Consider the following 14871-nt stretch of genomic DNA (forward strand, 5'->3'; position numbering starts at 1 on the left):
AAAACGACAGCAAATAAACTAAACCTGGGCTAAAAATACCTTCATCCACAGGCAGAGGACAGGAAAACTGTGCTGTGAATTCACTCAAGAGCAAAATACTCAAAAGTCCCAAATCTGGTGACCATAAAGCAGTTCCACAAACTCTGCTGCCATCAAGTGTTTAAACGTGGCAACTACATCTGGCAGTACTGCAAATTCAGCTCTTCTGGTTGCACCATCAATGAAGCACAAGTGAAGACAACGTAACAGCTATAGCATGATTTATTAAAGATGAAACAAAAAGTCACAGATCTGTAAAACTGAGTGATCCCTACAGTCATGTTCAAACACCAATACACACAATTAATGCACTAAGCTGGATGATTCTCCAACAAATATTTATCAAATGAGGGAACAAAACCACATCCCCTACAACCCCATCCCCTTTAAGACTTACAAATCTGAAATTAATCAGAATGTAAAACACAACACAAATTACAAGTCACAAATAAATTACAAATCATTGAATGAAAACAGTACTGTGCCTATGTGGGACTGATGCAGTCACTTCAACACAACTCTCCTGGAGAGCAGAAACTCAGATTTATGGTTCATGTTACTTCTGGCCCTTCCTGAGGAGGTTGAAGAAAGGATGTCTGATGGCTTCATCCAGAGAGATCCGCTTAGTCAAGTCATATTCCAACATCTTCTCAATGAGGTCAAATAGCTCCTCGTGTTCCAGGCTTTTGGAGATCATGTATTGCTATTTGAAATAATCCACAAAGAAAGATCATTAATGACTTTGAGTGGTTAATGGTTCAGTGCAATATGATGGTACCAAGTGGCTTGTAAGACAATAGCCACGTTTACATGCAGCCTGATAATCCGTTAATAATCCAACTAATAGTTCAATCGGAATAGAATAGGTCCATGTAAACACCTCAATCGGAATACACTAATCCGATTGAGGCCATTACAATTTCTATCCGATTGAACGAGGTGGGTAAACCTCTAAATAATCTGTTAAATACAAGAATAATAGCTGTGTAAACGCCTGAATCTGATTACACTCCAATCGGACGGTGTAAGAGTGTTCTGTGCATGCGTGGCACGTCATAGCGAAAGGTTTACAGTTCAACAAGGCGGAGCAGAAGCTGGTCTGCAGAGGAGACGAGGTTTATACTCTGAGCTTTAAAAGACTGCAGTGGGACAGACGTCCAGCTTATGTGTCTCAGAGCACGACATCTTCCTTTATAAGTACATGTGAAGGACGTTTTTCTGAGTCTGACATCAATTTAAAACCATTAAAAACACACGCACACCAACTGGAAACTCATCTCACTCTGACTGGACCTCACTTGATGTTTGCTGTCATGGTAACATTTACTCTCAGCGCTGCTCCACGCACGCGCATCATTTTGCATCGGATTACTTGTAGTGGGCATGTAAACGAAGATTTTCATCAAATTGTTGAGCAGAGTGAGAATAAACACCTCACTCTGAATTCAATCGGACTGGCAAAAATCTTCGCATGTAAACATAGCCAATGACAGTAACCCAGATATACCAGAATCTTAAGGCGACTAACAAAAACAATCACGATTCCTTCAACTTGTATATCTTGTAAAATGTACCAAGCTATTTCAGCTGCAAAACTCATCTGATCTGGTATTATCATGGGTGTTGTAAACAAGTGAAAAGATACAAGAAATATACAGTGCAAAAATGTGAACGCTTGTGATCAGATTACACATTTTGTTGATTGTCAAAGTGAAAGCAAGTTAACATCTACAATAAACGTAATTAAGCAGGGCATTTTCCTGCAATGTTAGTGCACAACTTCCATTTGTTTGCTGAGCTTAACACAATGAGGGGGAAAAAGCAATACATTCAATTTGTCTTAGCTTCTGCCTAAGCCACGTCTCAGCAAATAAGCTAATTGTGCCAAGAGTGACCTAACTTTATACTAGACTATGTACACCCCAAGAACGATAAGAATAAACAAAGGAAAGCAACAGAATACTGTCTGCTCTTTAGTGTTGTCTAAGGAGATACTCACTCTGAGAGGTTTGCAATGTTTCCTAACATATCTTCCTGATGAGGAGTGAACGTCCCAATCCAGTTTGTCACGATGGACGTATCTCCGCTTCCTGCAAGACAGCAAAACAGGCATCATTGTAACGGAGTTCATGGAATATGACACACACTGCCATGTGACGATCAACAGGAGACTGTACTTGCCTTGTTTTCTGCAGCATTGGTGTTGGTATCGGGCCTAGAACTCTCTCCATCATGGCCAGATGTTCCTTACTGTCATGTGTCTAAAAAAACACAACTTTATTAGTTTACTTCAAGTGCTGAAGTTACGACAAAAGTGTGCTCTTTTCAAAAATATAGGTCAGTTAAAAGCAGTCAACTTGCAGGTTACATGTGGCTCTCATTATTAATTGGTTGACCCCTCACCTGGAAAAGTGTTGTTCCAAGGTAATATTCAATAAGAATGCAACCTATACTCCACACATCACAGGAATGACTCCAGCCAAGTTCTGTTTGTAAACAGACAAAAATGTGATTACTCGAACACTCACAATCACACAATCAAATAAAAGAATAACTACAGTAGACAAACAGAGCATAAAGTGTATGACTGCTCACCCAGAATGACTTCAGGCGCACGATAATGTCTTGTGGACACCACAGTGGTATGGTGCTCATGCTCATATGTTGCATTCCCAAAATCAACCACCTTTACATCTGGTTTCCTCACAGTTCTCTCATCCCGCTTCTGACAAACCATGAGAGAAATTTTAGTTACACATATGTTTTAGAACCAAACACTGACAGCTACACAGACTGAGCTCATAATTGTTCACTCTTATGCTTTTCCACTTACCATTTTTGCATTGTATTCAAGGTCATACTCTGAATCAATGAAAAGTATGTTCTCTGGCTTCAGATCTGTGTGGGTCAGCTTGTTCTTGTGCAAGACTGAGAGAGAGAGAGAGAGAGAGAGAGAGAGATACAGTTAGCAACCATTCACAAAACATCAACAGCCATGTTTAGTTTCATTTTTTTTTGTGAACGAAGAATGAAAACATCAGCATCAATGTGTTTTACAAACCCATTTCTATGAAATATTATGCAGCAGAACTTACATTTGACTGCCCTGATGATCTGGTAGGCCATGTGCCTGATTTGGTCTACAGGAAAGGGCTGAAAGTTGTTCTCTTTGAGGAAGTCAAATGTACTCAAGCCAAGCAGCTCAAATGCAATACACACATGCCCATGGTGATCAAACCAGTCCAACATTCGGACACAAGAACTAAAAAGTGAAGAAAAACAAATCAGTACATATCCAAATGCTGTATTCCTACCAAACAACGCTTGTCTACGATTAACAGTGTCTATTAGCCTTGTATGGATAATTGCATCCAAGTAACCTTAAGTTGAATTACTCTAAACAAAGAAAACCAATGAAGAAAATTATACACAATTTCTTGTTTGACAGGTCCTCGTTCCAGTGAGAGATATTAGCAGATACTCACTATCTTCTGTCACAGTCAACAGAGTTAATCTGTTCCAGCACCTCAACCTCAGACATGGCTGCCTCTCGATAGCGCTCAATGTTTTTAATGATCTTCAGTGCAACACGGGTGCCCCGACTGCAACAGCAACACAGATCAAACAAAAGGCAAATGGGTAAGGGTACAAAATTCATCATAACCAATCAAACCATGAAAGAAGACTACTTGACCTTTCTTTGTTTTAGCAATTTTCAAGCATAGACTAGAGGTGCAGGCTAAAATCAGAACTTACTTTGTGTGATCAATGCATTCAACCACTTTCCCAAAGGCGCCTTCTCCTAGCGTGCACACAATCTCATCTAGGGTGTAAAGACAGGCAGTTAGAGGGACAAAACATCAACACAATGTCTAGTAAGAGAAACATAGCTGAACCATCTAAGATTTAGCTGTGCATATAATGGAACATTCAAAGAGAAACATGACATACATGAATACAAAGCATGGCAATGCTAGTCTAAAACTGTTGAAAATACGGAAACATAAGTCTATGACTGTTCTTCTTTTTTGCAGTGCTGAAATAACCATGGCCCCAAAACATTAACCTAAAACACTACACCTGACATTTCACATGAGTCAAAATAAAAGAAAAATCAAGAGATACAGAAGGTATACAAAAAAGTATATATTCTATACATCTCGCCCTCAGTATGTCTCCACTGTGATAGATCAGGTGGCCCTCCTCATCATCCTCAACACTCCTGGATCTTTTCCTGCGATGGCTCCTCTGGAGGTTTCGGACCACCACCACCATCATCATCATCATCAATAACCCATGTGAATCAGGGGGACCAGAACGCGCCATTCATTCATTCAGCGAGGGAAGAACGGGGGGGAAGCGATTCGGCCCATTCAGATAGTGCAGCAGCCAGGCCCGGCCACAGGGAGCAGCCAACGCAAATTCAGCCCGCGACAGAGATACGCACAGGGGGCCCACCACATAGTGTGTGTTACAGAAGAAAAACAATGGCAACACATTTTCAGACAAGATACTTTCTCAAAAAATTTAAGTAGACATCATTAACAGTTGACAATGAACGGACATATAAGTTGTTTTAGTTTTTTATTTTTTTAATAATCCTTTTCCCTTCCTTTGAGAGTAGTTCCTACAACTTCCCTTTTAAAATGTACTTAATGACACCTTAGACTAAAGGTTCCTTAAACCGGTCCTCAGGGACACAGAGACGGTTCAGATTTTTTGCTTCATCCCAGCTTACTACACACAGATAAAACAAAATGTGGGCCGTCTAGGGGTCCGTGAGGACGAGTCTGGAAACCAATGCCTTAGAAAATAAGTCATAATACCTCATTTCCTTCAAACATTTATTTTGACTAATAAAAGTCGGAGAGTGCAGTTGTCCACAGAGAGGAGAAAGATGCCATTATGAAGGGAGACGGACAGTGCTCATACCGACTGATTTCTAGAGCGGCTGCGGCTTCTGTCACGGCTATGGCTCCGTTTCCGTCCACGGCGGCTGCTCCGCCGGCTGCGCCCACTGTATCCGGATGATTTGCTATAGTGATGCCAGTCCCTGTCATGGTCCCTGTGGCGGACACGCTTCTTCTCCCGCTCCTTACAGATGCTTACATGGTTCGCCTTATCCTGTCCCATGTCCACAGCTCTGATCTTTGTCTCCAGTCTTTCGTTTTGACTCCGGGTCTCCAAGTAATGCCTGAAAAACACAGAGTTTGCTATTAAAAACAGTAACACCCAAGTACCAAGAGCACATTACAATAAACCTAAATATATGTAATTACTTTATTTACTTTATCAGATTTTTAAATTGATATCACCTATTTATGTCTTTCATATGAGATTTATTAGTTACATCATTAACAAAGAACATGGAGTCATTTAAAAGCCCTGCACCAAAGTGAGTAAGCACTTGGAAACTTGGAAGATAAAAATAGCCTACAAAACCAGTGTGGTATGTTTGCTAACAAACAGTTTTTGTTTTTGTTTCTGACATTCAGATTCAAACCCAAACATAAACCAGAAAATCAAAAATATTTTCAGCTAAGTGTTAGACCCTACAAAGACTGCAAACAGCAACTAAAGTAGCAGATACTGTTCCATGTATCATCACTGTACTTCAACACTTAAGCTCTATATAGATCTGATAGAACTGAGAAATTTAGATGGAAACATCAGAATACTCTGGGCAGGTCAACCAAGGTTATCACCAACACAGCTGAGGATGAGGAATTTTTAACTGCAAAGAGCAGCAATCTTAAATAGCCAAGACTGGATCAGCCACTGTCTGGTTATGTCCAACACTAGCTCTAACAGCTATTCAAGGCAGTTCTGTTATTAGCATTGTAGCATTTCAAAGTTTACACTTAGTCCCACCACCTCATCCTCCAGTTTCAACACAGTAATGTTAAAGAATCAAAAACCAATAGCATTTGAACTTAAACACTATCAGCACTAATGCTTCTCCGTCATAGTCATTCTGCAAGTTTAGCAACTGCATGTTTCACTGGAAAAACAGAGCATTGGTGTTTAACTGGATTGACTGCAGTACTTCAAATGTAAAAAAAAAAAAAACAATACCATTGCGCCTAATGTTTTGTATGAACGTTCTCAAATGTGGCACTACCAGTACATTTATAAACCAATAATTAAGATAATCCCCGAGTCTAATGAATGTGATGGGAGAGTTCATTGAGAAACATGAGGGTCTGCTTTACCCTTCGGTGCTTTTGCGGTGATGGTGATATTTCCGACATTTGTTCTCCCGCTCGCTGCTGTGCGAGTCTCGCCTGCGGCGCTTTCGGCTCTCAGCCCCCTCTACCCAGCCAAGCTCTCTAACAGCCGAGCAGCAAGTCTCGCTTATTCGCTGCTTCATCTGCCCAATACAAAAAAAAAAAATCAAGACTTGTAAGAAGAAATGCCTGAAGAAACACGTGACTAGCCTCAGCTATTTTTTTTTTTTTTTTTTACAAAAAAGAGAGAGTGTTAAGTCTAACCAATCAAATAAGTACTAACTTGGTAAGGGTAGCGGTCAGGGATTTGGATAAAGTTGAAAGGGAGCTGTACAGACTTTTTTTTATTTCTGCATAACTAAAGGGATAACATCTCAACAAACTCGAGTTATTTGATGCGAAATGCTTCATCCTAGAAAAACGTAATTGTTCACAGTGGTGGTGACGAGCATAAGACGCCTAAGGCTAAAAGCTTCCTCGCAGTTCAGCCTGATGTCTGAAACACTGTTCAACGGTCATTTGCATAACGGTTTGGCCTAAAACACATTTTGATCAATTTATTTTAGTCCACTCATGGTGGAGGAACACATTAGGATGTTTTCTGACAAAAACAATCCCAAATGAAAACTTTTTTTTCCAGATTTTCCATTGGTTTACCATCACCAACATTACAAACAACCTTAAAACCTTAAAGGACACGAATAACTAGGTTCACCGGTGGGTTTGACGAGTAAATAAACTGGATGTGTGAGTTGTAGACGTGGTGACGCCTAGTTCCCATCACCACCACTGCAGTTAAAAATTTGAGTCAAGAGTTTCTCTGCAAATTAACCATTTCACATCAAACCACTCTGACTAACACTTTATATTTCAACCACTACCTAAAGATAACATTTACCCGTTGCTTAAGCAAAATAGGCTAACGTTACTCAATTCTCTGCAGCTCGTCAGCGTTAACTCACTTTTTCCTGCAAGGCCTAAAAACTACACGGCTGTGCAAACACCGAGCTAACCGTAGTGTGGCCTGTTTAACGTTAACTCAGCAATCTGACTAAAAGAACAGCTAAAACCAAAAACATTTCTTTTACATCATCGTGACACTTGTCATTCTTTGTCAGCTAACTAACATTAACACAAGAAGAGTCGACAACGTAGACAAATATTCAGAAAATGAACGCTAGGTTACTTGTTACACAATCGGTCACACAACGTTAGCGAACGGCTAACGTTAACTGCGTCAGCTACAACGCCAATCGAAGTTGAGAGAACTTAACGGTTTTCTCACGAAACTTCAGCAGCAAAACGGTATTAATCAATGAATATTCCTCACCTTGGTTTTGCTATCTTCGTGTGAAACCACAACACGACACAAATAGACCAGATGTAGCTTTACAGAAGGAAAAATAAAACACTTCGAGCGCTGCTACTCCCTCTTTGTTCCCCAAGTCTAAAATGGCCGTCGGTAGGGAACGTTCTCGAAGCTCTGTACTACGATCAGGGATTGCGTGTGTTTCCCACCCGTATTCCGGCAACAGCCCGCCTCTCCCGGCTAGGATTGGCTAATCATCGTAAACTCTGTTCTATGATTGGCTGAAAACGCACTGACACAACGCCCGTCTAGCGCAACTGGTCGGCATATAGGTGGAAAACAAAAATGCCTCAAAAACCTCATAGCCACGTCTATTACGAATGTCTAATTACCTACAAAGATACAGCCATATCCAAGGGAATAGCTCTTAAAAAGAATAGCAGTACAATCAAATATTTATAAATGTTGCATATAAACTTGAAAACTGTAAGGGGGAAAGCGAGTAAGGGGGGAAGCGAGTAAGATTTGACTCTTTTAGAACTAAATTTTTTTCCTGCAACAATAACAAACCACAGACTCCCTTGAATATAGCCATACATATATGATATGTGGCCATTTATGCACACATCATAAAGGGTCAGGAACATATTTCAAAATATATGTACATATGTTGGGTACATTTATAAGTCTCAAATACTCGACACATATCCGTATTATATGGGTCATACGCACGCAGCTGATATCCTTGCTAGAAAAACCTGCATGGCTCATCAGTAGCAAAACGAGAATATGTTGTGATTTGGAAGTTGGTACGCTGGTCAGCAGCAATAGAAGCTGATGTGCTGATCACCACCAGAACCAGCTTGTGTTGTGACCATGGCCATACTGGGGTGACCAGAATATTTTCTGGTCAGTGCTGTTTTTTTCAGCAAGCATATGTCTTATGTCTAATATGTGGATCATACATTGACTATATGGGCAAAGGTATTGGGACACCTAAACATTATACATACAGGAGTTTTCATGACACGTCGTTCTAAACCCATAGGCATTAATATGTAGTTCATCCCAAAGGTGTTTGATGAGGTTGAGGTCAGGGCTCTGTAAGGGCCAGTCAACTTCTTCCACACGAGACCCACCCAGCCATGCCTTTATGGAGCTTGCGTTGTGCACTGTGTTGCAGTCATGCTGAAACAGAGAAAGGTCTTCCCCAAACTGTTCATACAAAGTTGGAAGCATGCTGGTATGCTGAAGCATTAGGATTTCCTTTCACTGGAACTAAGGGCCCTAGACCTACCCCAGAAAAACAACCCCATAGTATTATCCCTCCTCCACCAAACTTTGATTTTATAAGTCTATAGCACAAAGCTAGTATATACGAGTCATATGTTCCATATATATGTGAATAATGTTTTCTATCATTTTATTGTGACATACATGTGTTTGATGATATATGGCTGAAATACACTAACCGAGCACTTTATTAGGTATATTTCCTTGTATCTACACTCTTTGCCCATTTTATCAGCTCCACTCACATATAAGAGCACTTTGTAGCTCTACGATTACAGCCTGTAGTCCATCTGTTTTTCTGCCTGCTTTGTTAGCTCCCTTTCATATTGTTCTTCAATGGTCAGGACCCCCACAGGGATTCCTTTCATAAGGCAGGTGCGAAAGTGAATACAAATCTTAGGAGCATAGCCCCCTTGTAATACTTAAATATACAAAAATATATAAGAAAAAAGACATAATATTCAAATATAATAACAATATTCAAATATAAATATAATATAGGCATTGACAGGACTGAAAATAATCACTGCCTTTGAAAATAACTAGCAATATATTTTAATCAGATATACATTTCAGAGAAGGTTATTTAACATCAGCATATACAGTATATGTAATTTGTATTGGCTCATGGGACTCTAGGAAGCTGCCTGCCTTTGCCTAGTGCCTGCCTATTGGCAATGCTTTTCTTTTCTTTGAAGATCATACAATCACTGTCCGCAGAGAGACCTCTGGATGCGTTTGGACATGTTGAGTATTTGTGAGACGTGAATCCAGGGTATTACAAAAAAGCAGCACTTCAGTTCTGTCATTAGGCCTGTCCGCAGTAACAGTGAGTGTCCAGCAGGGGGCGCGCTCAGAATCACAGGAAAAGCGCCGCACAGTGAAAGCCTGCGCTTCCGCTGCGCTATGTCCTTTTCCTCTGGCCGTGCTGTGAGAGCTTCAGGGAGGATCGAGGCCTCCGACATAATCCGTCTTCATCCACCTGGATAGGTGACATTAACATCGGCAGAATGACTGAGCAGATGACGGTGAGAGGCACCTTGAAGGGCCACAGCGGATGGGTCACTCAGATCGCCACCACGCCGCAGTTTCCAGACATGATCCTGTCTGCCTCCAGAGGTGAGGAGCTCCGCGATGAGCCCTGAAGCTGCACGCCACGCCAGTCTGCCCTCCGCTTTTAGAGCCAAAGCACCAGGTCGCTGTTTTTAGGTCGGATGCGTGTGTGATATGTGTGGCCCAGCCTAATATCGGTCTATTTTTCATGGTTCAGCGCTTGCGGACATGTGGTGTTTAGTGTGGCCAAGTGACTTTACCCTAACTTACGTTAACGTAGTCATGAAGTCTAGTGACCTTGTGAAATGTGTTAAATTAGCCCTAAAAGACTCCACTGGCCAATAGTTCCAGGACATACGTACTCTGTTAGGGGGTCCTGCTCCTCTACTCGCTAACGTGCTGCAGTCTTAAGCCAGCACCTCGTTTTCTGGTAATCCAGGCAATGAAGGCCTTCAGGGGCCTCTGAATGTTAGTCAGATGTTAGAGCTTGGTGGTTGGTGTAGTGTAGTGGTTAACACCTCTGCCTTCTACGCTGTAGACTAGGGTTCAATCCTAAGAACCCTACACTATACCAATAAGAGTCCTTGGGCAAGATTCCTAACCCTCCCTTCGCCTACTTGTGTAAAACGATCAAATTGTAAGTCACTCTGGATAAGGGCGTCAGCCAAATGGCATAAATGTAAATGTAGAGCCGGATCTGATCTCTTGGTGGTGGATCTCCAGACCTTGTAACTTATCAGGAAGCCCTGCCCTATGTGCTTGTGTAGAGAAGAGCAGTATTGATGCGTTTCGTCATCAGATTTTCCAAACGTGTCTTGGTATCGGATGGTATTCCAGTCTGCGTAGGCTTAAGTGAAATTAAAGAACAAAAGACAAACAGCCTGTTCCTGAGTGTCTGTGCCAGGAACTGCAGTCTTTTAAAATTCTCTTCAGGATGCATCAGGAGAGGCATTTTTCGAGTCTTTTAAACCAAGAACTCTCATTTTGGAGGCTACTGCAGCACTGCAGTAAAAGGCATATAGGCATATTTGCAACCATTGTGGCAATGGTTATGTCTAACTGTAATATCAAAATAGTATTAAGAAGCTAAAGAGCTGATTGCCACCGGAAGACTGCTGCTTTATGGGCATCAGCATGGTTATACTATTTAATGTCACCAAAACTGAAAAGCACAGTATGTTTTTTCTTTAACTGAACTACTGATGTCCAAGCCTGTTAACCTTTGTTGTCTTGCATTTACAGACAAGACGGTCATCATGTGGAAGCTGACCCGTGATGAAACCAACTACGGTGTCCCTCAGCGTGCCCTCAGAGGTCACTCTCACTTTGTGAGCGACGTTGTTATCTCCTCTGATGGTCAGTTTGCGCTGTCTGGTTCCTGGGACGGCACCCTGCGGCTGTGGGACCTGACAACGTGAGTGTGGTCGAATAAGGTGGGGAGATGTTTATGCCCCGGTGGTGTTGATGTGCGAAGAACTGACGGACACTAACGTCCAGAAGATTGTACACCCGGTCATCCAAAGTCACTTCTGCATGTGAACGTATTAAGTGCAGTTCTGCGAGGGCTTTACACTAGATGATGGAAAAATGCTGTGTGGATTTGATTGCATTCAGCCACAAAAGCGTTAGCGAGGTCCGGTATTGATATTGGATAATTAGTTCTGGGTCATTCCAGAGGTATTCGGATGGAGCTCCATCACTCCAAAGAATGCAGTTGCACTGCTCCACAGCCCAATACTGGGAGGGGGGTGGCCTTTATAACATTATAAGCTCACTCTATACTTATTCAGCGAGATGTACGAGATGCTACAGGGCACATTATTGTGTTTGCTTCTTGTCAGAAAATTTCTAAGTATTGGTGAGAATGTCAGTGTTTCCCTTTGGCATAGCTTTCCCATTTTTCTGATGTCGGTAAATAATGCTCTCTCTGCCCTTTGTTCTTCTAGTGGCACCACAACTCGCCGTTTTGTTGGACACACCAAAGATGTCTTGAGCGTAGCTTTCTCTGCTGACAACCGGCAGATTGTTTCTGGATCTAGGGACAAGACTATAAAGCTGTGGAACACCCTCGGAATATGTAAATACACCATCCAGGTCAGGCTCTATGTATGGACTGTTTGTTCCATCCATAAATGTAGGAATTTCTGGTTTTGAGACTTGTGCCTTCACTCCTGTAGGACGAGAGCCACTCGGAATGGGTATCTTGCGTACGTTTCTCCCCAAATAGCAGTAACCCCATCATCGTGTCCTGCGGCTGGGACAAGATGGTCAAGGTAGGATTCGTTCTCTCAAACTAAATTGGAAGGTAGTTTGTTTGCTCTGCTAAAGCTATTTCACAGTGCTTTACCCAGTGATTAAAAACTTGACATGTTTTCTGAGCTCCTACGCTCTGATGACAAGTCCTGCAATTATGAGGGGTGAAAATGTCAGACTGAAGAATAATTCTGTGAAGGTGTTACTGTTTCAGTGCTGTGTATATTGGGAAACTGTATAACATTGTCATGCATGTATGCCTTGGATTAATCGGTCATCATTAACCTAAATATCTGATCTATTAAACTCTTGACAGGTGTGGAATCTTGCTAACTGCAAGCTAAAGACCAACCATATCGGTCACACTGGATACCTGAATACAGTTACCGTGTCTCCTGATGGTTCCCTCTGTGCCTCTGGAGGAAAGGTATGACTTGGGCAATGTTCCCAGTTTGTCATTGAGTGTGCGTGCACACACAGCCTGACTAGGATCTTAGCTAGTCTAAAAACTGGACCAGACACCCTTGTTAAAAGGGCTGTATGAAAGTCAAATCCATAATCTGACTTTATAATGTGAAAAGCCACCTTAGTGACACATCCAAGTTTATCCATGTGAGTTTCCATTTAAAAATTGTCTTTTGTGATGCAATTAAGTGTATTATTGCATGTGGTCATGATTTTCTTGCACATTTATAGAAAGGAAAAGTCTTTTTGGTGTCATTAAGCTGTCCTCACAGAAACGTGCTGCAAATCCAAGTCTCCCGATCTCGATTGTCCAGCCTGTACTGGCCTAGACCATATATTAAATGGGCACTGATAGTTGGAGGGTTAATCCAGCAGTCTTAATCAGGCTGGTGTCATACTATTAGTGCATTTAAATGAGTTGATTTAAAATATGAAGTCATTTTTAAATTTAAGTGATTCTTAAGTGAGCTTTTTCAGTTACCATGAGAGAAAATCTGTTTAAGAATCTCCAATTAAGGGGTTTTACTTATAGTTCCAAGGTGTGGTGATGAAACATCTATGCCATCTGTGTCACTGTGATGATAAAGAGGCTGTTTCTGAGCACTTGAATGTCTTTTGAGAGAGTATCAAAAAAACGCTGTCCTGCTGTCCATGTGCATTGATTGTGTTCACTTTCATGTTTTAGGACGGACAGGCCATGCTGTGGGATCTGAACGAGGGAAAGCACCTGTACACCCTGGACAGTGGAGACGCAATTAATGCCCTCTGCTTTAGCCCTAATCGCTATTGGTTGTGTGCCGCTACCGGCCCCAGCATCAAAATCTGGGTGAGCATCCCCTTTTCATATGGTAAACACCTGGTAAACAAAAGGAAAGCAGTGTGTTTTATGTAAATTTAGATGCTCTTTGAATATAATGGAATAATCTATTATCTGAGATTATAGATAATAATGTGAATTTCATCGGCTACCAAAACGGCTACTTGTCAGAGTGAGATTCAGTGATGAGACCAAAATGCCTTCTGCAGTCATGTGATGATAAAAGAGGCTGTTTCTGAGAGCTCAGTCTGATCCAGCGTGATTTGTTTGTTTTAAATCTGGGAAAGGAATTCTAACAGTTCTGTTTCTACCGTGCGATCAGGACCTTGAGGGTAAAATTATTGTCGACGAGCTGAAACAGGAGGTCATCAGCACCAACAGCAAGGCCGAGCCCCCTCAGTGCACATCTCTGGCCTGGTCTGCTGATGGACAGGTAGGCTTTTTGAAAAAAAACATGAAATGCATATTTGGCTATTTGTAAAATTGTAATATGAAATTCTCTTACAAACCCCTATGATTATTAAATCACATTAACTCTGAAGCTGTGATGACAGTCCTGCAATTATGAGGGGTTTCAGGAAAGTCAGTGTTTTCTTTAAGCTCTTTTATTTATCCTGTTGACTCACTTTGGTTTTCTTCTTTTTACAGACTCTCTTTGCTGGCTACACTGACAACCTGATCAGAGTGTGGCAAGTTACCATTGGGACTAGATAGGCTTTTCTAATGTTTACAGTTGAATAAAAAAAAAATCATTTGACATTTGCTTGTTTGGTTTTTTTGTTTGTTTTTTTTAATTCAGTAGACAATGAGTGAGGATTCAGTTCATGTATATGGCTTTAAAAACACAGTATTGTCCCAATGCATCTTTGCTTCATCAGAGATGTAGGTCCAGGCCCTAACTAAGTCCCTGGGAGCAGCAGAGAAAAATCTTAGTAAGAGAGATGGAGTAGACGAGATGGAATTTATTTATTTATAAACAGGCTTCCTAATTTGTTCTTAAGAGAAGTTCTCAGCATTTGCATACAGTGGGTTTATTAAAGCGTCAGATTGTCCGGTCTAATGCCTAGAGAATACCTGGACTGCCATTTGCACATGAGATTCAACGCTTGTGTTCACCTATACAGGTTTTCACATGAAATTCGCTTTTCATAAATCCACTACTCAAGTGTGGATTTTTGCATACAGTTTTTCTAAAATCCAATTGTGCATTGTTTCATATATTGGGCTCAAAGGGGGGATACCACCCTCCTTTGGGCCACACCTGAATGCAGTTCAAGTGCAGGAAGGCCAATTCACAAGGAAGATTAACCCCTTGTGTACACACACAATTTGGTATTATAAGGGGAAAAGGCCAATAATTTATGCTTAATGAGTCATTTTTGCTTTGATTATATGTAGCTTTTATACTTTATTGA

The 14871-nt window shown here is 41.3% G+C and overlaps 2 protein-coding genes across 4 annotated transcripts; one reads left to right on the forward strand and one right to left on the reverse strand.

Moving 5' to 3' along the window:
* Positions 1-243: 243 nt before the first annotated feature.
* On the reverse strand, positions 244-7739 carry clk4a (CDC-like kinase 4a). 3 transcript variants are annotated; one of them, XM_017691987.2, is made up of 13 exons: positions 7597-7739; positions 6252-6409; positions 4972-5233; positions 4197-4287; positions 3796-3862; positions 3525-3641; positions 3135-3301; positions 2873-2967; positions 2635-2764; positions 2443-2525; positions 2221-2300; positions 2039-2129; positions 244-742 (listed from the first exon to the last, which is right to left on the reverse strand). In XM_017691987.2, the coding sequence occupies exons 2-13, from the start codon at positions 6407-6409 to the stop codon at positions 596-598; spliced, it is 1488 nt and encodes a 495-aa protein (XP_017547476.1). In that variant the 5' UTR covers positions 7597-7739; the 3' UTR covers positions 244-595. The 3 variants fall into 3 exon arrangements, with proteins under 3 accessions (XP_017547476.1, XP_017547477.1, XP_037396547.1); XM_017691988.2 differs by lacking the exon at positions 6252-6409; XM_037540650.1 differs by lacking the exons at positions 4197-4287; positions 6252-6409; positions 7597-7739 and having other exon boundaries at positions 4972-5106.
* Positions 7740-9766: 2027 nt separating this feature from the next.
* On the forward strand, positions 9767-14213 carry rack1 (receptor for activated C kinase 1). The gene is made up of 8 exons (XM_017691989.2): positions 9767-9987; positions 11164-11335; positions 11868-12015; positions 12099-12194; positions 12491-12601; positions 13325-13465; positions 13779-13889; positions 14105-14213. Exons 1-8 carry the CDS (start codon positions 9879-9881, stop codon positions 14168-14170), a joined length of 954 nt encoding a protein of 317 aa, XP_017547478.1. The 5' UTR covers positions 9767-9878; the 3' UTR covers positions 14171-14213.
* Positions 14214-14871: the final 658 nt, after the last annotated feature.

Source organism: Pygocentrus nattereri, chromosome 8 (genome assembly GCF_015220715.1).
Source record: "Pygocentrus nattereri isolate fPygNat1 chromosome 8, fPygNat1.pri, whole genome shotgun sequence".
Classification (NCBI taxonomy): domain Eukaryota; kingdom Metazoa; phylum Chordata; class Actinopteri; order Characiformes; family Serrasalmidae; genus Pygocentrus; species Pygocentrus nattereri.